The sequence below is a fragment of the Hemicordylus capensis genome, chromosome 11 (genome assembly GCF_027244095.1).
Source record: "Hemicordylus capensis ecotype Gifberg chromosome 11, rHemCap1.1.pri, whole genome shotgun sequence".
Classification (NCBI taxonomy): Eukaryota; Metazoa; Chordata; class Lepidosauria; order Squamata; family Cordylidae; genus Hemicordylus; species Hemicordylus capensis.
In genome coordinates this window covers 15,978,675-16,005,848 of record NC_069667.1, presented here as the reverse complement: position 1 = coordinate 16,005,848, position 27,174 = coordinate 15,978,675, and the positions used below count along the sequence as shown (strand labels likewise).

Genomic DNA, 27,174 nt, shown 5'->3' with positions numbered 1-27,174 from the left:
CAAGTATTAACAGACTCAGCGGGAACCGATCTCCTTATGCCCTGCCCAAAATTTTTCAAGAAAGCTTTTCAGGAGGAGTGGAAGGCCCCAGGGGCTAGTAAAAATCCTCCCGCCTGTGCAAAGCGCTTTTATGCTTTTGACCAGGATTTTATGGATCTCTTGAAAGTTGCTCATTATTGATGGTCCAGTGGCAGCACTGGTAAGTGGGGCAGTGTTGGCAAAAGATGGGGCCGACTTCTTCAAGGACTTTGAGGATAAGCGTTGCAATCTCTGTTATGTATCTCTCACGAAGCCTCGGCTCTGTCCATGTGGGCAGTGATGGCTACTTCCCTGTTTGCAAGGGCCTCTATTATGTGGTCTAAGGAGCTAGTTGAATTGGTTCCTCATGGTAATCTGCGTTTGAAACAGGGGATTAATAAAATGCATAAGGCTGGATCATATGTGACAGATACCAGTCTGGACTCTTTGCAGATCATTGCACGTGCTTTGACAGCAGATGTGTCAGTTAGACGGCACCTCTGGTTAAAAAATTGGAAGGTGGATCACAAGTGCAGGTCTAACTTGGCATCCTTTCCTTTCACAGGGGAAAAATTATTTGGGAAAGCATTGGATCCTGTTCTAATTGAAACGAAAGATAAAAAGAAGGCTATGCCCTCTTCGTCTCTCAAAGATGAACCCTTTTGCCGGTCAAACAATTCCTTTGGAAATTCCTGTCCCTTTCATGCTAGGGGGCAACCTAGACAAGATTGTTTCCACTGGGGCGGGGGTAGGGGCCTGTCCAGGGATAATTTCCAATACAAGGGTCAGCAGGCCGCCAACGGCTTTAAGTGCCCTCAGCAGTCCCAATGACTTGATTCCTCCTCCAGTCAGAGGCTGTCTGCAGGAGTTTGCCAGTGTATGGGCGCAGATGACATCAGATCGATGGGTTCTGGAGTCCATCAGGGAGGGTTACCGCCTGGAGCTAACCTTTCTACCCTTCAGCAAGTTCATTCCCTCACTAAGGTCTCGGAAAGCGTTAAAACACAGTCTAGTTATGGAGGCCATTCAACATCTGCTTGACATCCAGGCCATAGAGGAGGTCCCTTTGATGCAGAGATGTTTAGGCATCTATTCAATTTTCTTTCTGGTGCTCCAAAAGAATGGCAGCTGGAGGGCTATTTTGGACCTGAAACATCTGAACCACTTCATACGGAAGCACAAATTCCGCATGGAGACTCTGCGGTCTATCCTAGAGGCTCTTCAGAAGGGGGACCAGTTGACATCAGTGGACTTAACAGAGGTGTTTCTCCATGTGCCTATCCATCTCAATTCCAGAAAATTTCTGAGATTCTGTTATGGTGGCTGCCATTTGCAGTACAGGGCTCTGCCCTTTGATCTGTCATCCACACCATGGGTGTTTACCAAAATAATGGTGGCATTGGTGGTGCATTTGAGGACCAAGGGCATCCATGTGTACCTGTATTCCACAAGTTGATTATGCATTGTGTTAAAAAGTATTTGCATTTGTTAGTCCTAAATTTCCTGGCAATCAATTTCATGGGATGGCCCCTGGTTCTAGTGTTATGTGAGAGGGAGAAGAATTTCTCTCTATCCACTTTCTCCACACCATGCATGATTTTATAGACCTCTATCATCTCCTTGATCTACAAGAGTAAACTCTTTTTCAGGAACCATATCCATTCTTATATAACTGGCAATGAATTGTATTGAAATTGTTTCTTCTGTCTTTTAGCTTTGGATGCAGTTGTTGCAATGGAGAAATCAGCAGCACAACCAGGTCATCAAAAAGATAAGCTGTTAACAGATGGAACTATGGTTACCAACCTACTGAGTTTAGCAGCCCAATTTGCTCTGGAGGTAAAAGCAAGAGTGTCCTGCATAGCTTTTTTGCAGATAAGTGGGTCTTTCCTTTTGAAACTTCCTTTGGTCTGCCTCATCTCAACATCAAGATACCTCAGCCCATTTTACTCCAGAGTACCAGGCTCAGGCTCTTTTAAGTCTGGTATGCAACTGTGCATGTAGTTTATCACAGGTAGTTTTGCTGTCAAGTAATTCTTTAAACAAAGGCCTTTACCATCTAGACCAGGGATTCTCAACGTTGGGTCCTCAGATGTTATTGGACTTCAACTCCCATAATTCCCAACCAAAGGCCACTGGGGCAGGGGATTATGGGAGTTGAAATCCAATAATATCTGGAGACCCAACGTTGAGAACCCCTGATCTAGACCATTGACGTCCATAGATTGAGAGGAGGCATACTTGCACATGCCAATACACCCCAGCATTCAGCACCTGCTATGCTTCAAGTACTACAGGGTACACTATCAGTACAGAGCTCATCCTTTCAGGCTCTCCTCAGCCCCAAGGGTATTTACAAAGGTACTGGTGCCAGTGATCATACACCTGAGATTACAGGGCGTCCGTATTTTTGCCTATTTAGACTACCTCCTCTCGAAATCTCCATCAATTCTAGCAGCCTCAAGGGACCTACAGCTGACCCTATAGACCCTGGATCGACACAGTTTTCTCATAAACAGAGAAAAAAGCTACTTGGATCTGTCTTGTCAAATACCACACCTTGGTGTACAAATAGATATCCAGGAAGACAATCTCTTCTTACTAGAGGAACACCTACAAACCTGAATGGAGCGCAAACCTGAACATATTCATCTGAATGTAGCAAACCATGGTTTGGGATCCTGACTTAAGGGCAGACTTTGTGCATGCCATAGATTGCCTCTTTCAAATGCAACAGCAAACTAAGATTTTCTGCAAGTTAGAAATGGGAACTTGTGTTCCAAACCATTGCTTGGAGGATCATCTGAAAATGGGCAGTGTATATCATAGAATAGTTTGATTTTGCATTGCTGCTAATAAGTTGACATGTTGGACATTCTTGCTGTTCATAATATCATATAGAGGCTTTAGGTCCTTTATATCACTAAAAATGTTCTTTGTTCCCCCCACAGAATGATCAAGAGTCTGTGGCTATTAAAGCTTTGGAGTATTTATCTAAGCACTTCCAAAGTTACCAGCAATCATTTACAACTTTAAAGTGAGTAACAAAGACAGAGTTATGTTAACTTTCTTTGTTAATTGTTTAATAGAATTAATGTTTTCTTAGTGATAAATGGGAGGTTTATAGTGTTACCTAAATGTGAGAACCTTCATCCTGATTTATAGCTCCTAATCTTAACCTACAGAACCTATAAAACCTTTCAGCTGTTCCAGATGCAAATCTAATGTTTTATTTATTTATTGTTAAATTTCTATACCACCTTTCATTAAAACAATCTCAGGGTTAGGTTAGGTTTTAATGTATTTCTCATACCTTTGAGTCTTGCTACTGATGTTCACCACTAGATGATCATTTCTGTGATGGAATGAAGGAGTGCTCAACCTCTGAAGTTGTGAAAAACTATATTAAAGATTAAAAGAGAGGGCATAGCGAGAGGCTTGAAATAAAGACTGACATTTCCAGTAATGTCATTTCTAGTAATGTCTAGGGTTGCTAAAGATAATTTTCTAATTTATTTCACCTTCAGATGTTTGATTCGACTTGTATTGTCCAAAATCACAGTGAAACCCGAAGAGGAAATGTGAGTTGCCTTTCTTATAACTGTTGATAGCTACTTTGTAAAAGACCTGGGTGAGAAAGAATAGGTGCCACCTTGAACTGATTTTAAAAAGGTAATGAAAGCAAGCTTACCTTAAGCTGCTATTAAATTGTATTGTCTGTTAGACAAAAGTTAGAATCTCCCTTCAAACATGGACTCACTGGAAGGGTGGCCCTGCAGGAGGGCAACCCACGATCAGCCCCTTCTCCCTATAGTGAAAAGATAGCTACCTTCCCCACAGGGTCCTTGTGAAGATATCATAATTGCAAAGCACTTTGTATTTGGAGTTTCCTAATTGCCCTTTTAACACTAAGAAGAAAAAATGTTTACAAAGAAGTCCAGTTTCCCTTGTTTATGTCATTTCATACCATTTAGGGCTGTTCAATGATTTCCTTTTCTCTGCTAGTGTAGGACATCAGCCATTGTGGGCTATCCCCACCCACTTGCTCCAGAAGGCAGGAACATGTAAATGAAGATATCTTTAAGAGGCCCTTTGTGGGTGGATCTCTTCCATTCTTGTTCTCCCTTCGTTCCAGATGGCTACTTCTTGCCTTATCTTTCATTGCCATTTGTGCCCCTGTTGTTGTCAGTTCTTTATCTAACTCCTGCACATTACCTTTTCTTCATATTCTTGTTCTCCTATTTTAAAACAGATTAATTCTTGTTATTCCACCTTGTTCTTTACCACTCTTTTCATGGCATCTGGTCAGAGGAAGGTTAAATGAGCTGGTCTTAGATGAGTATCCTGCCCAAAAGCAAGCAGAGGTCTGAAAAGATCTTGCAGGCCTCTTCCTCAGCAGCTGTCATCAACAGGAGCAAGGATGACTCCACTCATCCCGAATGGGCTTTCTTTAAGCTTCTGACCTGGGAGAGGGTCCTAGCCCCAGCTCTGGTCACTCTAAGAGCCACCATAGTCCACCAGCACACAGCAAGGAATGGGTCACCCCATCGCACTCCTTGGCTCAGTCAGAGTGCTCAGCTGTTTCTAAACATGCACCATGCCTGTTAGTGGTGGAGCGCGCTCAGGGTGCCCAGCAAGGGCACCATTACAGGAGCCAGAATGCCCTATCCAGCCTGTGCTGCAGTCTCCATTACAGGTGCTGCATCAATCGGGCTCGTCACCAGTGCCTCTCTCTCCCAGCAGCTTGTGCCAGTAGTCCTCAGAGAAGGAGACACACAATTGCCACCAACTCATGTCACTGCCCATTCTACCAGGTCAGCTGCAACATCTGCGGCCCATTCCACCAATTCTAGAGGAAATCTTCAGAGAAGCTACATGGAAGTCTCGCTCAATGTTTTCCAAACACTACAAGTTGGAAATTTTCCAACTTGCTTCGGCTAGGGCCTCCTTTGGTTGAAGAGTACTCCAGCAAGTTCTCCCACCGCAATAGATCCCCTACATTTCCTACCTGGGGTTGTGAGCTGTGGTATTTCCCATACTGGATAACCTCCTACACCAGCAGAGGATGAAACATTGGTACTCACCATGAAGATTTATTCTTTCTAGTGTAACGGAGGTCACCCATGCCCACCCATGAGTCATAGGGAGTGTTTTTTTCCATTTGTTGTTCGCCAAGTTATTAAACAAGTTTTTCCCAGCAGTGATCTGACCTTTGGCTTGTGACCTATGTTTCCTCTATCTTTCTCAACATCAGTTCTATTTTCAAGTTACTATCTTTGCTCAAGCTGTTCAATTGAATTAAAGAGATCTGCCCACAAGGGGCCTCTTAAAGATCTCTTCGTTTACATTGTCTAGAGCAAGTGGGTGGAGATAACCCACAATGGGTGACCTCCATTACACCAGCAAGAAGAAATATTCATGGTGAGTACCAATGTTCCAAACCACCCCCACCACCCCCGCCTTCATTTTTAGAAATACCATTTAGGGCTGTTTAGTGACTTCCTTCCCCTGCTTTCATTTTTAGAAATAAAGATATGGAGACCCTTCTCACGTACTTGACTGCAGGTATATAGCTATATTTATATTGTACCTCTTGTTCACCTAGAGAATGCTGAATAATTGGGCCAGTTGGAAAGGGCCACAAAGTCCAGTTCAGTTTCTGTTACAGAAGCTTTCTGGCTTCCTCTTAAAAGTCCCAATGAGAAAAACTCCAGAATTTCTCATTGGATTGCTGTTTATCTAATGGTGTGTGTTCCTGCTCCAGCTCACCATAAACTTGATGGACTGTTCAGAGAAGAGAGTGAGACACTGGAAATGACAATCAGCGAAGCTCATTGGTTCAGGAAGATAGGTAGGTGGGAGTGTAGGAGTCAAAGGAAACCATTTCCATTTAGAGAAGAGACAGAAAAAACCCTACACTGAAAACCCCAGGCTGAGGTGACAAAGTGACACATTGAAATGGTAGGATTGAAGGCTTCACTGTTGTAAACTTTATTCATGAGTGTGTGCAGGCTTCCCCCCACTCCCCATGCACTGACTGAATATCTTTCAGACAAACAGATATTTTCTTCCATCAACCAAAGGCCATCTCAGTTCCTTCTTGGCAATGGAAAGAGGGCAGATATTTACCGATGGAAGTAAAATGCATATAAATACCAAAACAAGGAACAGTGGTTTGCCCACCATCACCGACTGAAATACACAGAAATAAAGTCTTCACCACAGACTGAATGCAGTGAATCTGTTGCTGAATCTTGTATACAAAAGTGGATTTTCTTGCATGCTTCAGGTGTGCAAGCTAGGGACTTTCCAGATGGCACCTTGAAATTGCTTCACTACTATAGGCTTGCTGTCCATTCTTATGATCTGGGTTTTGACACCATCTTGCATACGGGAACAGCAGGGTGACATTTGCATAGACACAGCCTGTTTCAGATCTGATCTTGACATTTCAGGCTTAACACTTATGTGCATCGTGAAATAGTAACTGGTTTTCTTAGTTTTGAGAACGGTTTGCAGGCTTGCTGGGATTACTCAGAAGTAAGTGATTTAGTTCAGTGGGCTTCCTCCTAGGTGAGAGTGCATAGGATTGCATCTGTAGAAGTGTGGCTTGCTTTTAGAAGTAGGTGTGTGTGTGTGAATCGCCAATTCCCCCCCCCCCTTTTGCATGAGTCTGCTGCCCTTGGACGAATTTGCTGAGGGGTGAAAGGAGGTAATGGTGGAAAGCCGTCAGTCACCCACCCACCCCCTCTGCCTCTTCTCCCTCAGGGAAGTGCCCTGTGTGCAGATCCAGGTGTGGGGTTGCTCGCTCTCTCCCCTCAAAGCCTCAGTGAGGGAGGAAGCGGTGTAAAATCCGAAGCAGCTTACTCTAACAGACTTCAAACATTAGGGCTAGCTGTCGGATTTTACACCACTTCTCCCCACGCACTCTGGAAAGCACCCAGTGATTTTGCTCATCTGTTGTACATGGCAACTGATTCCTATGACCACAAGAACCTACATGGAGGAGGGGAGAAATCCCAGTTGTGCAGATTGAAAGAGGAGTGCTCAAACTGTCATGCACAATTGTGCAATGTTATTGAAGGGACTCCTCTAGAGTCTCTGCTTGTGTTCAGAATGTCAGTGTTGTGTAGTGTGAATATCTTCATTGATAAAACATGAAACAACATACTGATTCTTCACTGCTAGCTGTTTCCTATTGATCCTGAATGTATGTTGTAGCATGCTTGAAGCTAATAATGAACTTGCCTGTCAGAAGATACAAGGCAAATAATTTTAATTTTTTCCCCCTAATGTTGCTCTTCTTTTTTGCATTATGAGCTTGGAATTTGGCTGTGCAGTGTGAGAGCTGCCCAAGAATGATGAGAGATTTCTTTGTACTGTCATTCAAGGTATGTGCTTTTGCCAACTTCCTTTCTGTGTTCTGTGATGGATGGCATTATTATGAACTTGGCTAAAGCTCCCAAGAAGTCCTCTTGAGAGAGTGTAACTTGGCAACTTGAGGGGTTTATGTATATCACTCTGTCACTTTTGTATGATGTTACAGAATTGGGTCAAAGAAAATTAACAGGGTTTGTAATTATAGGAAAGACAACTAACAGCAGTTAGTGACTAAGGGCTGCAAGTTTGCCATTGATGCAAATCTGTTACTGGTTTTACAGAAACAAATATGCACTGTATGCCATAGATTTGTATCCAGCAGGAGGACATTCCACCAGCTTGGGATGTCTTTAATTAGTGGGTTGCTTTAATTAATATACACTCTCCTATATATTATAATGTTTCAATATTACAGTGGCTGACATTCTGACGAAGTGCATGCATAAGAGGAACTACAGGAACACAAGCAGCTGGGACCCAGATGCCACTTCCCCAGTCCCTCTACATGTCATCTTTTGCATAAGTGAGTGAAATGTGTCTGCTCTGCCTGAGCTCCCAGAAGCACTCTGGTAGAGAGGAAACATGTCACTGGAGGTCATTGATGTGTTTCTTCCAGAATGCAGGCAGAGTGGGGACATTGAGCCCAATTGCACAACAGCCAACATGTAGAGGGTTTGGAGGAGCTGTGTGTGGGCCCCAGTTGCATCCCCACAGCCCTCCTTTACACGTGCACAGTATCCAGTATGCCACCCTGGAATTGTTACCAAGAAAATTACAAATATAACTATAACTAAATATAACTAAGCGCCTATTTGGCTCAGGAAAGCTTTTGCTACGTTGGATAGAAAGTCAGGTTACTGGGCTTGGCCTGGCAGTGTTGAATTGTAAAGGAGCATTGCGCTCTGCCATGGAATTTGGGTAGCAGACGGTCCTTGTTGGTGTAGCTCAACATGCTGGAAGTTCAAATGCTGTTTTGAACAGTGGCATGTATTGTTCTCTAGGCTAAGTATGGTTTCTTTTCACAGCTTCCGGAAAAGAGGCATTCTGTTTTTCAGTAAGGTGTCTTCTAGCACTTGGTTTTCACTGCACCATCCAAAGCCTTTCTTTTTCAGGCTGTAGTTGAGATGATAGCCTGGGCTAAACAGTTCAGGGGACTGTCAGAGTCCCTTCCTGCTTCCACTGTGGCAACTCTCTTGAGACTAGTGGCATCATGCTGGAGCTTCAGCTGTGAAAAAAAGAACATGACCCCAGAGACCCAGCTTTGATACTGAACCCAGAAAAAGAGTTTTCCATGGAACAAGTGGCTTTTTTGGGCTTAACCATTAATATGTTGTTCCAGGATAGCTCTGCCACTTTCCCAGAAGTCACTCATTGCCAAGGTGATGTGACTGAGGAGTCTTCCCTAGGACTGTGGGGAATGCGGGGCTGTCACCAACTTCTCTCCTACAAGTGTCTTGGTAGGACTCTGCCTATGTGTGCTGTAACAGGACTGTGCTTACAGCAGCATATGGCTAAGAGGTGAAGGCTTTTCTCATGTTAGGATGTGCTTAAAAGTAAAGGATACAATTTGTGTGCTTACTTTTAAGACTATGTAAACAAGGACTGGCTGCACTAATTTCGGTTTCTACCAGAATAATGAAATCGGTTGCCCAGTGATTGCAAGCTTTCAAAGGGATGAATATTGCGCACACACAAAAGACCTGAATGGGCACAGGTGTGCCCCTTTCACACTTTGCTCCACAGAGGTCCTAGTGCTTCCATCCAGATCAGGGTTTTTACAGGAGCCTAAGAGGGTCAGTTACAGTGGGAGTGTAGAGGAGGTAGAACAAGGGCTCTGCAGATGTGGAAGGAGGTGAAGCAGAAGAACTGGATTTGCTGAGTGGAAAAACCCAGACCTTTGATGAAAAGGGAAAATAAAAGCATGTCACTGTAACAAGTGACTTAGTCTGTCCTGCTGATGGTTAACAAAGATCAGGCTGAATTCCCATGAATTCATGTTTCTGGTTGCAGTTCTCCCAGTTTTGTCCCCGTGATCAAGCTGTCTTACTTGCCCAGAGGACCTGCCTACTTATGGCTGCTGCTGTTGATCTGGACATGGGCCGAACCAGTGCATTGTCTGCAGACCAGGTAGAATTTGGATAAAGTGAGACTCTTGTGCTGTTCCCTGAGAAAACACTTCATGCCGCTTCATAGCAGCTCTGCATCTGATCCCATGCTAGTTGCCCATTTCCTGTTTAGAATTACAATCATTTGGACCATAATCCATGGGAATGCAAGTCCATCTTCATGGTCCTTCTTACCCTTCTTTGCAAATCTGTATTAGTATTTGGAGAGTTCTGTGGTTGCATTTGAACAAATCACTAATAATAATTCTTTAAAATCCAAACATTTGAGTATGCAAAGATGGGGTTGACTATGTACATGAATCAGGAAGATGCCCCCACCTTGACCAGCAAATATTTGTGACAATGTTGAAATCAATTTTAACATGGTGTGTGTGTTTGCAAAGCAGACTGAATTACTGACTGAGGCCCTCGGACACATCCAGTCCTGTAGGGAGATCTGGAAGGTTCTGAAGGAAACAGGTGAGCTGGAGATTCTGCTGCCAAAGGTGACACTGATTTATACCATACACCTGCTGCCATAATGGGTAATAATGAGAGCCCTCTTGCCTTGCTAGCATTGGGGTAGTATCTTCTGTGAAGCCTGAGAGAAGAAAGGATGGAAGCACAAAGATGGGTTTGGATGAAAGTGTGTAGAATGATCCTGGCATAGAATATTTTGACTGACTGCCAATTATATTTGGCTGTCATATTATACATATTTATTTGTGACTCCTCCCAACGCCCAACGCATCCAATCAGCCCCAAATCAGTGTACACAGGACTGCAGGCATAGACACACTGTGTCTGTGTAATCAGGCACAGCTCATAAGAAGCTGTGCTGCTTACAACTGTTAGCTATACAAGGTAGGGGGGCAGTGGTAGAAAAGACTATAAAAAGCCTGACCCTGAAACATATGGTGAGAGGGCGCCAGCAAAGGATCTGGAGAGAGCAAGCCTCTGCTCTGAAATGAGTCACTTCAGAATTGCCCCTGCAGCTGAGGCACTCTCAGGGATACCAGGCTGTGTCAGAGAGGAGTCACTTGCTATGCCGGCTGCCTTTTCAGCAGAGCCTTTGGGACTCCCAGTGCCCTCGAACTTTGATGCAAATGGGCAAGAAAGGGCTGGAGGCTGCAGCCTCCTTTGGACTAAGGAGAATGCAGTGTAACTGAGGAGGATGCCAGTACATTTCACAGGAAAGGGAGATCAGATTAGGACTGGTGTTTTTTTTAAATGACTATATACTGATGCCTTTATGGTGGCTGTTAACTTTCATTGTAACTCCTGAGGCAGCAGAAGCAGGACTGCATATGAAGTGCTCCCATGATGGAGTCATTGGAAAAACAGGGCCTTGAACCTTCAGTTTAGAGCTGAATTAATGAACTCCTGGTCTTTGGATTTACTACTATGCAGCCCTTGAAGGAAGATGTGTCTGCACTGTCAGATGTGTCAGCTGTCTTTCCATGTGTAGTCTTGGCTTCCAGACTTGGAGTACATGCTTGATCAACCACCCTGTCTATTTTTCCCCTCTAATGGCAAACCAAATTCTGCTGCCAGAGCCAGTATCTTCCCTCTGGCACACAGTAGGACAAGCCCTATTGATGCTAGAACTCTGTAACACTCTATGGCTTGAGTCATCTGACCAACAATGACAATCCCATCATCTATATTTCCATTTTTCTGCTGCATTTACAGTATAATGTCCAGATCTGGAAATTTTTCTGGGTATTCTGATCTAGGGAACTAGCTTAACCAGTGACTCCCTTTCTCCACAACAGGTGATTTCCCCAAAGATCCAACCAACACACTACTGCTGCTTTATGAATTTGAAGCCAGAGCCAAGCTGCATGATCCATCAGTGGGTAGCCTGCTAGACCAGGTGTGGTCGCTGCCAGAAATGGAGGTCAAGACTCTGGAAACCATTGCAGGTAAATGCCAAAGAGTGCTCTTGAGCTGCTCTCTCTGGGTGGGGTCCATGCTCCTCATAGCCCAAGTCAACTACTATTGCATCAAGCCTGCTATCTTTTGGTATCTTCTTTGGGGAAAATACAATCCTGATCACATCTCTTTACCGCTATCTGTTATTCAGCTGCAGCTTGCCTTAAAAGGAGACCTGAAGAGACAAAGGATTCCTCTGTGGGGAGGCGAGTGCAATATAAACTTTTACTCACATAGGCAGCCAGTTTGCTACTTTGCTGCCAGGGTATCCTTTCCTCAGGTTTGCAGTATCTTCCAGTAGGTTCCATGATCAAAACAGGCAATGGCAAGCAAGACACACTTTTTTGTGGTCTGCAAATAGCATTTAACATGTGAGGCTGGCATTGCACTCAACCCTTTGCTGTGCCCTCCCTGGGCAACCTTATGTGGCACTGCCTAGCATATTAAGAAATCTTTGCACTTTAGAATTGACTCTTCTCTCTGTGCCTTCCTTTCTGAAGCATTAGCCATGGAGCCACCTGCTCACTATCCCTCAGTGTGTAAGAGGGCCCTCAAGATGGTTCTGACTCTTCTTCAGAAACATGAGGCCCTTGATACAGTCACATACAGGTATGTTGCTTGCATTGGAAAGGAGCGAAGTTGGCTATGGAGTGCACATCCCACCAGCTTTGCAGTATACATGCTGGCTGTGTGTGCCTGGCTGCTTTGCAGATATGTTAGGAAGGCATTACGTATGTGCTTGCCCAATGTAATTCTCTTTCTTTGCCTTCGGTTGGTATTCAGCAAATGCCTGCACAGTTTGGTCCACTTGGCTCTGCCATCAGGCATGATTGAGGTAGATGTGCGTGTGCTGGATGAGGCACTGGAGTACTTTGAAGATGCTCTGAGCATTTTGGGCAACACAGTAAGTTGGAGACAAGGAGGAAGTATCCCATGAAACTCTACTCCTCCAGGAGAGCAATCTGCAGAAAACACACAGCTCTTCCAGCAGCACCACAGTCCTGCTGCAGGCCAAGCAACTGGCCTGATAATGTGTCTGTCTAGCAGGGTTTCCCCCCCCCCTCTGGGATGGAGTCTATGCAAGAGTGGCTTACTTCTCTCTGAGACAGGCACTGCTCACTTTGGGCAAGGTCCCTCTAACTCTGCCTTGGTCTATAACAATGACCAGCACAAGAAGCTGTGCCTGAATTTCCTAAAAACTCTCATGTAGCTGATTCTATATTGTCCGTTGCTAAGGTTAAATAGCACACAACCACACCATGAACTTTAAAAGTTCCAACAGCAATTGAACAATCTCTGCCAGGCTGAACAGGAAACCCTGACCCCTCTTGTGTTGTCCTGATTGTTGACAGGTTCTGCAGCCCAGCTACCCAGAAGTGGAGATCCTTTGGCTCATGACTAGAGCTTGGAACACAGGAATACGCCAGTACTGTGCTGGTAGATACAAGGAAGCAGAGCAGTGGTGTGGTCTAGGAATGCGCTTCCTGGCACACCTGGGAACCCTGAAGAGCAGCTATGAGAGCCAGGTGCAGCAGGGTGGATGCTAGAGGGCTTAAGGGCCTTTGTTTGAGGGGATGCAATCTATCTGGTAGCCATGTCATGCACAGTCAGCATTGGTACCAGTAAGTTTCTACGTCACAGCAAATAGGCTTCCACAGGATGGGGACTGGCTTCTCCCTTTGTTAAACACCCCTTTCAGTCAGCAGGGTACAGCAAGGAAGGGGGTTGCCGTCATCAACAAATCAGACAAGATCCTAGTGAATGTACTAGCAGGAGGGCAGTTGTGCAGAAGACACAAAGTATTCTGGGCTACAAATTCACAGCCTAAGATTAGCCAGGGTCATCCTAGCAGCCACTTCTAGGATGTGAATAGGGTTATAGCTATTTATTTCTTTGTCAAATCTGCACACCACTCCAAACGTTCATCTCTGGGCCATTAACAGTAACATAAAACAAGTTAAAACATACACAAAAATCTTAAAACAATTTAGACAATCTAAAAGTCAAACAGATTAAAATTTAAAAAGCTGAACAAGCTTGGGTGAAGAGGTGGGATTTCAAGCGCTTTTTAAAAATGGTCAGAGATAGGGAGGATCATATTTCAGTAGGAAGCGCATTCCAGAGTCTCAGGGCAGCAACTGAGAAGGCCCACCCCTGTGTGTCCACCAGCCGAGCTGGCAGCAACTGGAGATGGGCCTCTCCAGACAACCTCAGTGGATGGTGGGGCTCATAATGAAGATGATGTTCTCTTAAATACCCAGGCCCTAAGCCATTTAGGGCTTTATAGGTTATAACCAGCACTTCGTATTTTGCCCGGAAACCTATTGGCAGCCAGTGTAGTTCTATCAGCAGTGGTCTCTCCGAGATGATCCAGAGACCAATCTGACTGCTGCATTCTGTACAAACTGGAGTTTCTGGACTACGTACAAAGGCAGCCCCACATAGAGCACATTGCAGAATTCTGGAAGTTACCAGCATATGTACCACTGTCTGTGAGACTCCAATGCAAGTTCCGCAACCAAGTCTGTGAGCTCAGTAAGGGATTCTGTTGGGCAACGGGGGCGATTGGTGCACCAACAGAAATCCCAAACTATCCCTGTTCGCCAAAACCCAAGTACACACATTCAATGTGGTCAGATATCCCAACAGGGACCTTGGTAAGGGAGATGTTATAGGCTACAGCCACTCCACTTCCCCACCCACATCTCCTCCCCTGATCCTCTACAGAATACCCTGGCAGGAGAAGCTGGGACAAGACTGGGCCACTAGCCTCCTCCAACCAATTGGCATCCAACTCTGAGGATAGGGACAGCAGGGAATAGGATGTCTTGATTTGCCCACTTGCTAGAGATACTTTTCTTCTTTTCTGGGAGTTAGCAGCAGTCAGAGATATACTGGGTTTAATTTTCCCATTCTTCCCAGAGTTATGTGAGAAATCTTACTAGAGCTAAATAGGAGATTGCCAAGATCCTCTTCCAGATGCATGTCAGCCCCCACAATCCCCAGTGCAGAATGCTGATTTATCAGATAAAGCTTATCGATTCTGCCCACAGATGATTGGCCTTTACAGTGAGATTCTGGACAAGCTGGACCGAGCAAAGGGATTCCTTCCAACGCAGGAGTGACAGCAGCCAAGGCCACAACAAAGCCAGCTATTGCTATGCTTTAATGGTTCAGCAACCATTAGCACTGCAGTGGGAGAACAGAGGATGCATACAAGAGCCCACAGCTGGTGGTCATTGCCAAGTTGTAGGCAGCATTTAGTGGAGGAAAATAATATTGCCTCTTGGACCAAAAGGAAGCTTGTTTCAGAGTGAGGTTTTAGAAAAGTTGTACTGTGAATAAAATAGTTCAAACCTTTAATACAGCCTTCAGGTACCATATTTGACTCCTCATGTAAATACTTATTGGACCGGGTCTCACAATCAGTGAGACCCAGTTTTTCCTGGTGAGCAGGAAGAGCGGGCTAAGGGCATACTGAGGAGACCCCCTGAGCTGGGAGGTTGCTTTTAAGCCTCCTGGCCATGGGGGTCTACTCATGAGTAGCCACACCGCGGCTACTCACGAGCAGATAGCCCGGTTTGCGGAGCACTCGCTCTGCAAACCCGGGCTAAGGAGCGGGCTGCAGGAGCGGGTTAGCTGCTCCAGAACCACCGGGCTCGGCTGCGAACCAGGTGGTTCTTACCTCTCACCTGTCTGTTCTAACTTACTATGATTTACTCCATGTAGCTTAATCTGTGGTTGGAAATATAGGTCAGTCTTTATTTGCTAACTTGGCCTGTAAGAACTAGGCGGGGTCATCCCCCTCAGGCTCTAGAGACTTCTATCTTTCAGCTAATTCGCATAGTCCTGCCTTGGAGCACGGGAGGGGGATAACCCATCGAGATGGCCTTGATTGCAGCAACCGAGAATGGCTCTTCTCCATGCACTGGCACCAGCCCACACACCCTTTCCTCCCTTTCAACGGGGTAGGAAAGCTTTTGCCTAACCACAGGGTGAGGCAGTTTGTCTCAATCACCCCTTTACACTCTCTGTAAGTACTAGTTAGTATTTCTAGTGCGTGCAGAGCGGAGCTGTAGTTTCAGCCCTCAGCTGCTGTTGGACCAAAATTGTGCAGCCCAGGTGTAGAGGCACTACCACCTCCGATTAAAGAAAGGCACCCTGGTATGCTTGCAGCAGGGAGGAATACTAACCATGCACATTGTTAGTGTTCACTCTAGGGCTGCTAGACAAAGTATCATCTGAACAGGCCCATAGCTTCTCCTGTGTGCCTTGTCACAATTCCTTCCAACTACTGCATAGAGTTGGCAGCCACTCTAGGCTTTCATTCCAGTAAAGAGAATTAGCCGGGCTTAAGGAACCAAGATGATCATTTATCACTGTATGGATGTAACCATTTAGCAAGCCAGTTCCCAGCAACATTCTGCTAAGTGGTGAACACACCACCACTGTTGCTTACCCCAGACTTCTAACTGGGTGCAGATGGGTGGTAAAATTCTCAGTGTGACTTGCCAGAGCATGAAGATAATTTGCCTACCAAATGGTTCAATGCACACCAAGGTAAATTGCCACTTAGTAAGTAGCTGGATTCACTTCTCCGCCCACTTCATATTCCAAGGAGCAGCACATTCAAGCCTAGGAGTATCTTCGGGGCTCAGAAGCCAGGGCTGCATGAGAGGCCTCACACCACCCATGGCTGCTTACCTGGAACCTGTGTGAGCAGGCAGACAAGAAACCCTCAGCAGACAAGAGTTCATTGCAACGTTCTGTTTATTAAAAATATATGTCTCCTTGGAAGAAACACTGGTAAACCAACTAGTGCCATGATTGATACTTTCAGCTATGCCATGGAGTACATAGGCCTTTCCTCCATGGGCCTAGAAGACAAGGTGACAGGCTTCTTAGAAAAGGAAAGGAATTGGAACCTGGAGACTAGCCGCCTCAGAAGCCGCTTCAATGGTGCACAGGCCAGCCTTCAAGAGCGTGCCTTGCAGCACCAACCGAGCAGCTGGCAGCCTATCCACGTTCCCTCCACTGAGCGGGGAGCCATGAAAAGCAGCTCCCTCATTTTTACTCCTTACAATCCTGCCAGCAAGCAGCAGCTCCAGTCCTAGCCATGTTCCACTTGGTTTCTTGCAACACCAACTGACATGGAAACAGCTTCTTGCTTACCAGATCGAGTTCTGCACGATGACAGTTTTCACCCATATTGAACAATGAGGCTTGTGCACAAATCACACTGAATGAATGACAAAGCTACCTACCAGCTATGGAGTGGGCAGCAGCATCCTGCTACAATTGGAGGCTCAGTCCTACTCCCTGGACTGCGAACCAGGCACACTCGAGTCTCCTCCTATAGCAGCCATTGCTCTCACTCCATGGAAACCCGATTTGTACAATCACCTGCTTCAAGCTTGGGGATGAGGGCGAGACTAGGAAAGCGAGCAAACCTCCCCCCACCCCCTTCGGACTAACAGGCAAGGACTCGTACCAAACGAGGAATGCTTGAAACTCCTCCCAAAACTCCCTCTGGTCAAACTTATGTTCGTGGTCAGTGATCAAGCAAGCAACTCTTGCAACCACCTTTTACACACCGTTAGACATTGCTTTGATGAGCACATACCAAGGCTTCCCAGAAGCAGCTGCCTCAGTCCACAGAAGACTAACAGTCCATGCCTCACAGCTGAGTGCATTCTGAATTCCACTTGCCCCTTTTCCTGTCCAGAAGACCTGCAAGCAGAGGTTGGCAGCAAAGGGTACGGGCAGCCCATCTCTGCAATGGGAATTACACAAACACAAAAGGGACGTCGCTCTTCTTTGCTGAGCCCCTGATTATGTGCTCATCGGGAAGGGCTTCGAGTGCTGCAAACCAGAATTTGACACATGATTCTGTTACAGAGAATTCCCAGAAAAGTCCATCCTAAATCCCATCATGTGGTTGGCATAGTGTGTCTCTCCAAGACACGACTTCTCTTCCCATTGTCTGCCGCTTCTTCCAGCTTCTAACAGCATGGAACTCCAAGTTCTTCCATCAGACAGAACAAGTCAGTGGGGTGGAGTCTGAGTCTCTCTACATGAAAGTGACCCCATCGCAACACAAAACTGGTGTGCTCATTCCACATGGTCTGTAGGTTGGGTTTGAAGTCTATTTACAATGGAACAATCTTAAAAAATAAGTTAAAAAACTGGATTGTATACCCGTTCAGTTCATTAATAAAATCAAAAGCTTGGAGTAATGAAAAGCCAACACACCAACACAAACATGATTTTGGTTTAACACCAGCTTAAAAAAAAAAAAAAACAGAACAAAAAAGAAACCTCTCATGCAAACACATCAGGTGACATAAAACAATGTGCAATTAATACGTAGCATTATCCATTTGCTTTCTCGTGCTCCAGTCAACTGCTCTAACTTCACGCATGATTCTGGGCCCTCTGCCTGCTCCACAGTCACAGCACCAGCTTCTGTGTTATTTCCAAATGTGGCTTTCTCCACAGCATTGGCTTTGGAAAGCCACTGAGCAGCAGCCAAGAAACACTCTGTACCATTCAATTCACTCTCAGCCACGACAGGTTTCCATGCCCGATGGCCAGGATATGGCAAGCATACAATTCCTGCGCGCACACAGTACCACTTAAGCAGCCTCCCATGTTTTCTAGTCCAGATATATATATATAATATATATAGTATATTATATATATTATATAAATTACATATACAGATAAATAAATGCATCCTGTTGCCTTTCCTTCAGTCACAGTGCTGGGTGATGACTGCACTCTTGGAAAACCTGCCCCCCGTTGCCACAGTCCTTCCTCTACACATCTGTCAGGGCAGTCATGGTCCAAGTCCCTTGCTTCGGCGGCTCTTTAGGCTAGTCCTCAACTGCCACCTTCCATCTTGCTTCTCAGTTTTAATTTTTTTCTTTTAAAAAAAACCACACAAAACTCTCAAATGGGGTTTGTCTCCATTTCTAAGGGAGCAGCAGGAAGGTCCATGCAGGAATGGTGGGAACAGTCACTTGATGAAGGAGATTGGTCCATCCCAAGAAAAAGAAAACAGGACTAGAAAACTCAATTGTCAACCATCTAAAAAAGGGGTAGGGATGTCTTCACACTCCCCCTCTTGGGGCAGAGGACTGGGGGGAGGGGTCTCTGATCTTCTCACAAGAAGTTGACTGGGGAATAAGGACTTCACAGTTTCTCAGGGGATGGGACCCAGATATAATGCCCAGATTGGTCCTCTATGATCTGTTTGATTTTGCTGTAAATCTCTTCCAGAGAGTCTCCTTGTACAATGGCTGGAAGGGGAAGAAAAAAAAAGATTTACTAAGCTGGAAGAGACCAGTGTTCCCGCAACTGTTGTTCATCTGTGTGCGGAATGAGTTTTGTTCTGGGTGGCGGTATCAAGGCAGTGTGTGCGCACACATGCATTCAACCTGAGCAGGATCTAAAACTGAGCGGACATCAAAAAACTTGTGAGCGTGCACACACACACCCCTCCCTTAGAGGGAACACTACAAGAGACCAACCTCCCGTGGAGCTCCCCCCTGCACGTGCTCTGGCCCCTCAATGAAGAATACTCCCCTCACTTAACTGGGACTCCAAGCAACACACTGCTTCTAAGAAAGGAAGTTTTCATGCCTGTGTCTCTGCACCAATTCAAGAGTAAGCAATTTCAGATGCGACACAAACTGTAGCACAGCCAGCTTGCTCTCAGGCACTCAGTGCCTCTCCCCTCCTGGAATGTAGCCTATCCCCATTCACAGGTCCTGTTAGCCACCACTAAGGACACATTCTTCCTAAGCGAGAGAGAGTCAGCCTTTGACCGAGGCCTTCAGTGCTTGCTCGGGGACTCCTAAAATGCATGGAAAGTAACAATGTGACTCTCATTCTTTCCACTACCCAGTAATCCAAATGCAGGTAATAGCATAACCTGTGGAACAAGCCTTTCCCTCTTTCAAGATATTCTTGAAGCCTCAGCATCTTAACATCCTTGTGGGTCACTGCAATACTACTTTTCTTCAGCTGCGCCCTTGTTCAGGGAGTGCAGCAACTTATCCCACGTCTCTTACTCATTAGGTCCTTCCAGGCCTCCCCAAATAATGTGCTTGCACATGCGGTCATTCACTGCAATCAGTTTAGAAATGGTCCAGATTCTTACCTGTAAAATACTCTCCAAACTCCTGCTCCAATTTCATGGCTTTGTCAAAGACTTTGTTGGCTTGCTCGTATGTCTGCCTCCGGTTCATCTCCCTGCCAGCCCAGATAAGAGAAGCTTCAGCACAAATATGCCCGACATGGCATGGGCCCAAGCCACATTTCCGGTCACAACCTAATCATGTGAAGCACAACTCATCTGTCACTCCACTGGCAATGCCCACACAGGCAAGCTCCTTGTTGCCAGCGAGCGCAGTGCCCCCACCGTGCTCGTTCTCTCTCTCCGAAGGATGCAGGCTGCTCTGCCCCAGTCACACTCACAAAACTGTCCTACAGCAGACCATTACTGCTACACCTCCAAGGCTTTTTTTCGCCTTCAAGAAGGTGCCTCCTCTCTCCCCCTCCCCACCATATAGCAGTCCAGCGTAACCAGATATTCTACCTCCATGCTACTCACATGAGCGCTTCAATGGATTTTGGCTTGATGAAAACGGCGACTGGGTACAGTTGTGCTTGCTGCAGCCTCTTGATAGCATTTCCCGACACATCAAGGATGCAGTGCTTGCCCTGGAGAAGGGCAGGGCACTGGTTAGTGCTGAAGCTTTGCACCTGCTTCCTACTCAAGGAACACATGGCAAGCTTTAGAGTTTCTTTCCACAACAATCCCATGAGGAAGACCATGACTATTGGTTTTGCAAAAGGGAGCAGCAGCTAAGATGGCTCTTGCACTTCTGTCAGAGTAGAGGTTTAACGCAAGCCTTTTAGATCAAAATCCCAGACATGCCTGCCCTGCCCAGATGGAAGCGGTGTGTGCCAGGCCTGTGCAAGGAGAAAGCTGGAGCTGCTGGTCCTTTTGTATGCCACGAGGGGAGCAGCAGTAGCTGTGAAACTTGTGACATTCTCCAGGTGGCCTCAGTCTTTGACCTCTTTAAGAGCAACACTTTCTGGTGCCCCAAGCCCACAAGAACCTGGCGAGGGCACACTCCCTCTGATGTGGCTCATGACGCAAGCACTGGGGGGGCCGGGTAGTGGGCTCTGACAGACATCCAAAGCATGTCGAACACACAACCCAAGACACCAGATAGACTCACCCTCTCTGCTACTGCCCGCACGGATTGAATACTGGTCCCATAGAGATTGTCATTGAACTGCCCAGCCTCAATGAACTTGCCATCTTGAATGTCCTTCTCCATCTGCTCCCGGGACACCACAAAGTGGTAGTCCTGCCCGTCCACTTCGTTCTCACGTCGGGGCCTGGTAGTGTCTAGAAGAAAACTGATCAGCTCAGGAACAGAGTCACCTTTTCTGTAGGTTCACAGAGAGCACTGTCCTCTCCTTATAGGCCACGAGACCACACACACACACACGGCTAATCCTGCCAGGAAAAAAGGAATCTTGCCTACTACACAGTGAATTCTTGCTCCTTTTTCATACTATCTCTAGCCACTTTTTACAACATCCAAAGGGCACGGGACTTATAGTCACTGTTAAGCTACAAGAGCCTCCATGCACCCTAATCAATTAATCCATTCTAGGCTCACTAGGAACATCTTGCATACACTGGGCCTCTGGGGCAGGCCAGCTAACACGTCCCTCCCCTGCTGCAAAGGATCTGGGTCATCAAGGGGTCTAAGCACTTACGTGGTACACAGGAGCCAAACTTGTGTGGAAACTCGGAGATGAGGTCATCGTTGACTCGGTCCTTCATGGGTCCCAGAACAATCACAGGCCGTGCATAGTGAACTGCAAAGAGAGCCACAATGCTGAGAGGGAGCCTTACGGTGCAGCCTTGGCTCAACTCTGCAGGCCAGAACCACCCAGTGAGACATGCAAAGGGAGGAGACAGCAGTTCCTCAGGCCAGAGCTGAAATGGAGAACTGCTGCTGCCCACTGCAGTGCAGAAAGCACTTCTTCCGGCAACTTACTTTCTTGCCGTGTCACAGGTTCATAGGAGAGAATCGTGTCCTCTTGTCCTTCTGAAAGATTTGGAGAACAGAGTCAGCCTGTACAGCAGCTGCCCCTTGCACTTGTCACTTCAAAGCCACTCTGCTCTCATGTCAACCAGCACACATTTGTCAGGCTCCAAGCTGCCCTCTTTCTATGGTAGTCAGTGGGAGGCGCTCTCTCTCACACCATGATTTTCACCCAGACCAATACAGAGCAGGAAGGACCTCTGCAAGAAGCCACCTTGCAGGTGTTGTCCCCAGCACCAGACAACAAGGACAAGCTACCACTACACATTCAAACCAGCAGAATGGGGCAGGCAGAAGTAATCTCTGTATCAAGGGGAGCAGGGCATCCCTTCCACTCCCAGTCCAGGTTTTGTGTGTTACCAGGCTGGAGTTTCAGCAACACTGGGCTCCTCTAGTATTTGTGAGATGGCAGCGTGTCATGAACATTGCACAGCTCCAGATGGTATCCAAATGGGACCTGCTTAGCTTTCTGGCCCTAGCCCTACTAGAGAGCGTACCGTGTGTCAAAAAATGATGCATTTTAAGCACCCCACCCGCAACACACATCTGGCCAAGGACTTAAGTGGTGATTTGCTCCAACCTGCAGCTGAGAGCAGCTTTCAGCCCCACAGCACTTGACTGGAGGGACATGGCACAGCACCTAAAGACATGGCTAAAGCAAGTCCTGACTCCAACCAGGCAACACTGGGAATGGGGCAAGCAGAAGATCTCAGGGGATTTTGAACACAGAAGACGAGGACAAGGAGGAGGAACACTTACTGGAACTGCTCTCGCTGTCACTGGTGTTTGACGTCACACCCTCTGCAATGAAGAAAGATACCCCGATTCAGTACAGGCAGATGAAACTGAAGAGGACAGTCACCAAGTGCTGATGACCACAGGAATTGGAGAAGGGAGAAAGAAGAGTAGTGCAAGGGCAAGCTGGACAGACAGCTGGTACATGCTCTGAGTCCCTACTGCACAACCGCTTGGTGCATTCTTTGCAGAAACTCCGGCTTCCCCACCCTCCGCTCTAGGGGCAAAGGAACAGGTTTGTTTCCCAGATCTCATGCTGGGCAAGGCATACACTCTGCCTCTCACAATAGCAAAGTACTCCAGCAGATGTACACAGAAGAGGCCTAGGCGGAAGCAGGGTTGAAGCACAGACATACAGCCCTATTCCTAGTCTGCTTCCCTTTACAAGTCCCTAAAGTACCTTCTTGCCACTGAGAACAACAGAGGAGGGGAAGGGAACAAAGAGGAAGGGGAGGGACTGGCAGAGCATGCAGATGAAGTCAAGACAGAGACAACAGGGCTACCCAAAGGCACTGTCACTCGGGGCATTCCCATCTCTACAGTGTGGGAGAAAGGGCTTCCAGACCACGCCAACAGGACAGCGTTCAGGGCCTTGGCCAGTTAAGAGGAACACTACAATGACCTTCCCTGCCCAGCTTCCTTTTCCACCACTTGCCTCTAATAGGACCCCGAATTACAGCAAGAGGCCCTGGTCATTCTACTACAGGCCTCACTGCACCCATGTTGAGCTGTTTAGAGGGGTCAGGTTCACCAAAGTCTGTTGGCAACATACTGGTAGAAGGCTGGGCTCCCTCACCCTGGCCCTGCTAAGGTCGAAAGGAACGACGATACTGCTGGGGTTGAGGGATAAGTGGCTCCTCCAAGTGCACCACTAGCCTTCCAGTCACACACATGCTAGCAATGGAAAGTGATCATGTGCAGTGAAATTCCACTTACTCAGGTTCTTTGCGCCATAATAATCGTCACTTAACCCAGGGAAGTCCTGATTCACAGCCAGCCAGAAGGGGGAGAGGGAGAGGAGAGAGAGAAAGAGAGAAGAGGAAAGGGGGACGGGGCGGGGAGAGACAGAGCCAGGAGAGCATTAGTGACAGGAGTGCAGAATGGCTGAGAGCTGCAACAGCAAGTGAAGTTAAAGCTCCTGACCAACACTTTCTAAAGTCCTCTCTGTCCCAAACCTTCAGGGAATCTACTCTGTCCTGCTCAGAGCTGCAGTTCACCCGTCTCCCAAAGTACAAGAGCCCAATACATTCTAGCACCCACAGATGCCCTGATATATTTCTGGTATTTTTCTTCACATTGTTCAGATGATCTAATGTTTTAGCACCTGATTCAGACAAACCTCTGTTCTAACAGAAGAGTCACAGATTCAGACAAGGAAAGCAAGAGTCTCCCAGCTGTCTGTCGAAGATGCAAAGGATAAGACCCTGAGCCTTTCTATTACCAGGCTGGCTAGATCAGGTGTCACCTAACAGAGTCCTCTGTTCTGCTAAACAATTGCCCTGAGCTGTCAAGAGGTACTGAGAGGCACAGACGGCAGGAAAAAGCAAAGCCCAAGGAAGACCCTTACAAGAGAGAACCTTGCCTACTCCATGCCTCCCTCCCAGTCTACTCCTGCTGGTTCCTGATCCACTGCCGACTGCAGCTACCACTAGGAGACCACCATTACTGGATGCACAAGACCAGAGAAGGATCCACTTCTAGAGATCAGCCCTGCTCCCCAGAGCTCAAGCTGGGAAGTCCTAAACTGTTATTTAGCTTAGGTAGCAACAGATACTGATAGCTTTAGGTGTCTGCTGAGAGGCTCCTTTCAGACTCCTCACCTCTGGCTCCGGTAGGTTTAGTGTTTGTACCCATATCCTTGGCTGTTTCTACTGCACAGTGTCCAATAGAAGCATTTAAGAGCACTAAAACCACTGAACTCTATATACTCTGCAGAATTCTGTTGTTGCTTTTAGATACGATAGCCCAAATGCCACAATCTGTAGGAATTATACGAGTGTACCCACATATACTATGCATCATGAGGTGAGGTGAGGTGAGGTGAGGAGCACCCCTTGGCACTGAAGCTTTGCATGTTGGTCACCGACTGTGGTGACTGCCACTGGATTGGGCTCTCCAAAAGGGTCATGGGCCAAACTGGGTTAGGCCATACTTTACTCAAGCTTTGTCCCACAGTGGCATAGCAGAGGGAGTTGGGCAGATCCAGGAAGATAGAACAAGGTTGAGTATTCCAGAGCCTAGCAGGTTCCCACACCACAAGGCAGGAGTTACACGTAACACGGGTGGTCTGGAGGCATAGCTAATGCAGCGCAAGTTCTGCTGAGCCAGGGATGCCAGAGGCTTTGCATGTTCAACACAGCCGAGGAAAAGGCAACACGCACTCCAAGGTGTGCAGGTGCAAGGGCCAGAGCCTCTTCTGGGCAGCACAGGCCTCAATGCAGGCCTGTGAATCTGGCAAGGCCTCCTAGCCAAGCATGCTGGAATAGCCATCCTCAGAGGCAGCACACCACTGCTTGCCTACAGCAGCTGCAGCAGCCTCCCACGTCGGAATCTGAGCAGGGCAGCTGCTACTTACGTTCCTGTCCGCTGCTCTCCTGGGCCATGTTCTCTTTGCTCTTGTAAAATGGAAATTTTCGAGAGAGGCGGAAACTCTTTTTACGTTTCGTTTTGATCGACTGTGAAGAAGATGAAGATGGAAGGAGGGGCAGAAAGAAACAAAAAAACAAAAACAAGAACAAAACAATGGAGTTTAAAAGCATGCAAGACAAATTAAAATGAAAAGACAATGGTGATCAGTGTCAGGGAAGCTACCCCTCAAATGAAATCATGGAAATCACATGTAAACGGGAATGTAAGAGGAAAATTAAGTTCAGAGAAAAATGGGTTTTAGGGTTGGTGGAAGATGACTAGCCAATCAGAATTCCCACAGCAACCAAGATGCACCCTTATGGCCACCCCCATACCACTGTGTCACAGGCACTCTCCCCGTTGGGCTTCCCTGCCATCCAACTCTATTATTCACAGCTCCTGCATTCCAAGAACATCTTTAAGTCTTCTCTAATGAATGTAGGGTCAGCCACACAGTAATGGGTTCTGTGCTATCTGGACAGAGATGCTGAAAGGCAGTGGAGCGAGACTGTAGGCGTTCCAGCCTTTCAAGGGCAAACCAAGCCTGAAGAGATTGCATCTGGAAGGTTTTCTAGGCAAGCTCTTCTGACAAAACCTAGGCCCAAATCATTTTCACTCTCATCTGAGCTGGAGTAACATTCCATCCTGCAGAGAACATGCTTAGCTTTCTGGATGTAATCTCATGACTCGCTTACCAATTACTTCCCTCCCTTTTACAAGCACTTACCCGGTTGGACTCTATCATCCCGGTCCGGGCATGGAACTTCACAGTTTTCAATCTTGCCCTTTCCTTCTTTTCAACTCTGATTACGAGAAATAAAGTGAGAATGAATCTAATGTCCAAGTATGGCTTCCATTCTTCACTGATCCTTGCCCCCTCTCCTCATTTACCCTGACACCATTCCCATCCCAGCCATTTCTGAACAAAACCCACAGAAACTGCTGGCACAGCAGGGGTATTTAGCTTATGCTTCCTCCCTTCTTGTTAGGGGGGCATGGCTCACAGCAATAGATATCTGTGGTGGGCAGCACTTCTCCTGCCCACAGGAAAGTGCACAACCTGGTCAAATGTAGGTACTACCAGCTGGAACAGCTGCAAGCATTTTCACTGCAGGACAAGCACTCACCTCTTCTTGCTGGGGATGACTCCAATCTGTTCACTCTCTCCATGAGGTGTCACTAGCCTTGCCTGCCACCACTCATCATCTGAGGCATTGATAACATGCAAGATATCCCCATAAGAAAAACTGAGTCCCTGACTGGGCAAGCAACTGTCTCTGGTTCGGTCATAGTCAAAGAGGGCCCTGCACAGAAGTAAAAAATATATATTAGAGAAGCCCTCCATTGACCTCGGGTCTTTGTGTCTGATAATTTTCCATTCCTACAAGATTCCTGCAATTGGATGACTGGAGACATATCTGCATGAATGTAGAGAACAATTAATACCCTTGCACTATTCAAGTTTTCTTGTTTAGTAGGATAGCGGTCAGTGAACTCCTCCAATTCAGAAGGCAGGTACAGCTGATTGGACTCCCTTTCCGAAATGGAATCGCAGCCCATTTTCTGTCCATTGGGCACAATTCCATTCTGGCTCAATAGTAAAGTTACAACTTTACTTTAATAGCCCTGGAAAGCCAAAGTATCCAGCAGCCAAAGGACAAGAATGCCTCTTGGAAGAAGGAAGCATTGTGTCACAGCAGCTGCTCACAAGTGCCTCTTCCAGCTGGTTCAGCAGTGACCCATCAAGCCAGTGGCCACCAACATTTGAGTTAAGTTTGCCAACTCTGCCAAGCACAAGATAACAAGATGTGGAAAGCAGATTGCTGTCCTGAAACATTGAATTTTTCTCTAAACAGAAGTTTGTGGATTTTGGGAAAGGTTGTGGAGCTGTGGATCTTAAAATGTGTCATCTATATTTGTGTTCTGTGAAACAATAGCTGCATATATAACCAAGACATACAATATCTGGTTTAAACCAATAAGTGGTTTAACTGGCTCTGCACCCTGCCAAATTCTCCTTTTCTACAGCTGGATGCTCTGGAGATTGTTGTCAATCTGCCTTAGGCTCCAATTCCTATATGGCATCTTTGGTTGTTCTATCCTGCCTGACTGTTTATTAATTTTGGGGATGCTGCCATTTCAGGAATTCAATTTTACACCACAAGAGGGGGTATCAGCTA

The 27,174-nt window shown here is 46.6% G+C and overlaps 2 protein-coding genes across 13 annotated transcripts in view; one reads left to right on the top strand and one right to left on the bottom strand.

Moving 5' to 3' along the window:
• The window catches only part of TEX11 (testis expressed 11), a 36,340-nt gene extending 21,539 nt beyond the window's left edge, over positions 1 to 14,801 (top strand). For 3 of the 4 annotated variants that reach the window (XM_053274289.1, XM_053274287.1, XM_053274290.1), the window contains 13 exons: positions 1,733 to 1,857; positions 2,970 to 3,055; positions 3,546 to 3,599; positions 5,543 to 5,583; positions 5,783 to 5,869; positions 7,339 to 7,409; positions 9,409 to 9,525; positions 9,908 to 9,983; positions 11,279 to 11,428; positions 11,939 to 12,047; positions 12,222 to 12,342; positions 12,791 to 12,964; positions 14,492 to 14,801. In XM_053274289.1, the coding sequence (XP_053130264.1) occupies positions 1,733 to 1,857; positions 2,970 to 3,055; positions 3,546 to 3,599; positions 5,543 to 5,583; positions 5,783 to 5,869; positions 7,339 to 7,409; positions 9,409 to 9,525; positions 9,908 to 9,983; positions 11,279 to 11,428; positions 11,939 to 12,047; positions 12,222 to 12,342; positions 12,791 to 12,964; positions 14,492 to 14,563 (1,283 nt within the window). In that variant the 3' untranslated portion in view covers positions 14,564 to 14,801. The remainder of the gene's footprint in view (positions 1 to 1,732; positions 1,858 to 2,969; positions 3,056 to 3,545; positions 3,600 to 5,542; positions 5,584 to 5,782; positions 5,870 to 7,338; positions 7,410 to 9,408; positions 9,526 to 9,907; positions 9,984 to 11,278; positions 11,429 to 11,938; positions 12,048 to 12,221; positions 12,343 to 12,790; positions 12,965 to 14,491) is intronic. The other variant, XM_053274288.1, reaches the window with a different exon arrangement.
• A 1,389-nt stretch (positions 14,802 to 16,190) lies between these two features.
• The window catches only part of DLG3 (discs large MAGUK scaffold protein 3), an 84,525-nt gene continuing 73,541 nt past the window's right edge, over positions 16,191 to 27,174 (bottom strand). For 7 of the 9 annotated variants that reach the window (XM_053273724.1, XM_053273725.1, XM_053273729.1 and 4 more), the window contains 10 exons: positions 26,122 to 26,298; positions 25,722 to 25,797; positions 24,942 to 25,041; positions 22,331 to 22,372; positions 21,524 to 21,574; positions 21,240 to 21,341; positions 20,690 to 20,862; positions 20,056 to 20,165; positions 19,603 to 19,694; positions 16,191 to 18,739 (listed from right to left, as the gene is read on the bottom strand). In XM_053273724.1, coding sequence (XP_053129699.1) covers positions 18,633 to 18,739; positions 19,603 to 19,694; positions 20,056 to 20,165; positions 20,690 to 20,862; positions 21,240 to 21,341; positions 21,524 to 21,574; positions 22,331 to 22,372; positions 24,942 to 25,041; positions 25,722 to 25,797; positions 26,122 to 26,298 — 1,030 coding nt within the window. In that variant the 3' untranslated portion in view covers positions 16,191 to 18,632. Of the gene's footprint in view, positions 18,740 to 19,602; positions 19,695 to 20,055; positions 20,166 to 20,689; positions 20,863 to 21,239; positions 21,342 to 21,523; positions 21,575 to 22,330; positions 22,373 to 23,302; positions 23,349 to 24,941; positions 25,042 to 25,721; positions 25,798 to 26,121; positions 26,299 to 27,174 lie in introns of all 9 variants that reach the window. The other 2 variants (XM_053273727.1, XM_053273728.1) reach the window with 1 other exon arrangement.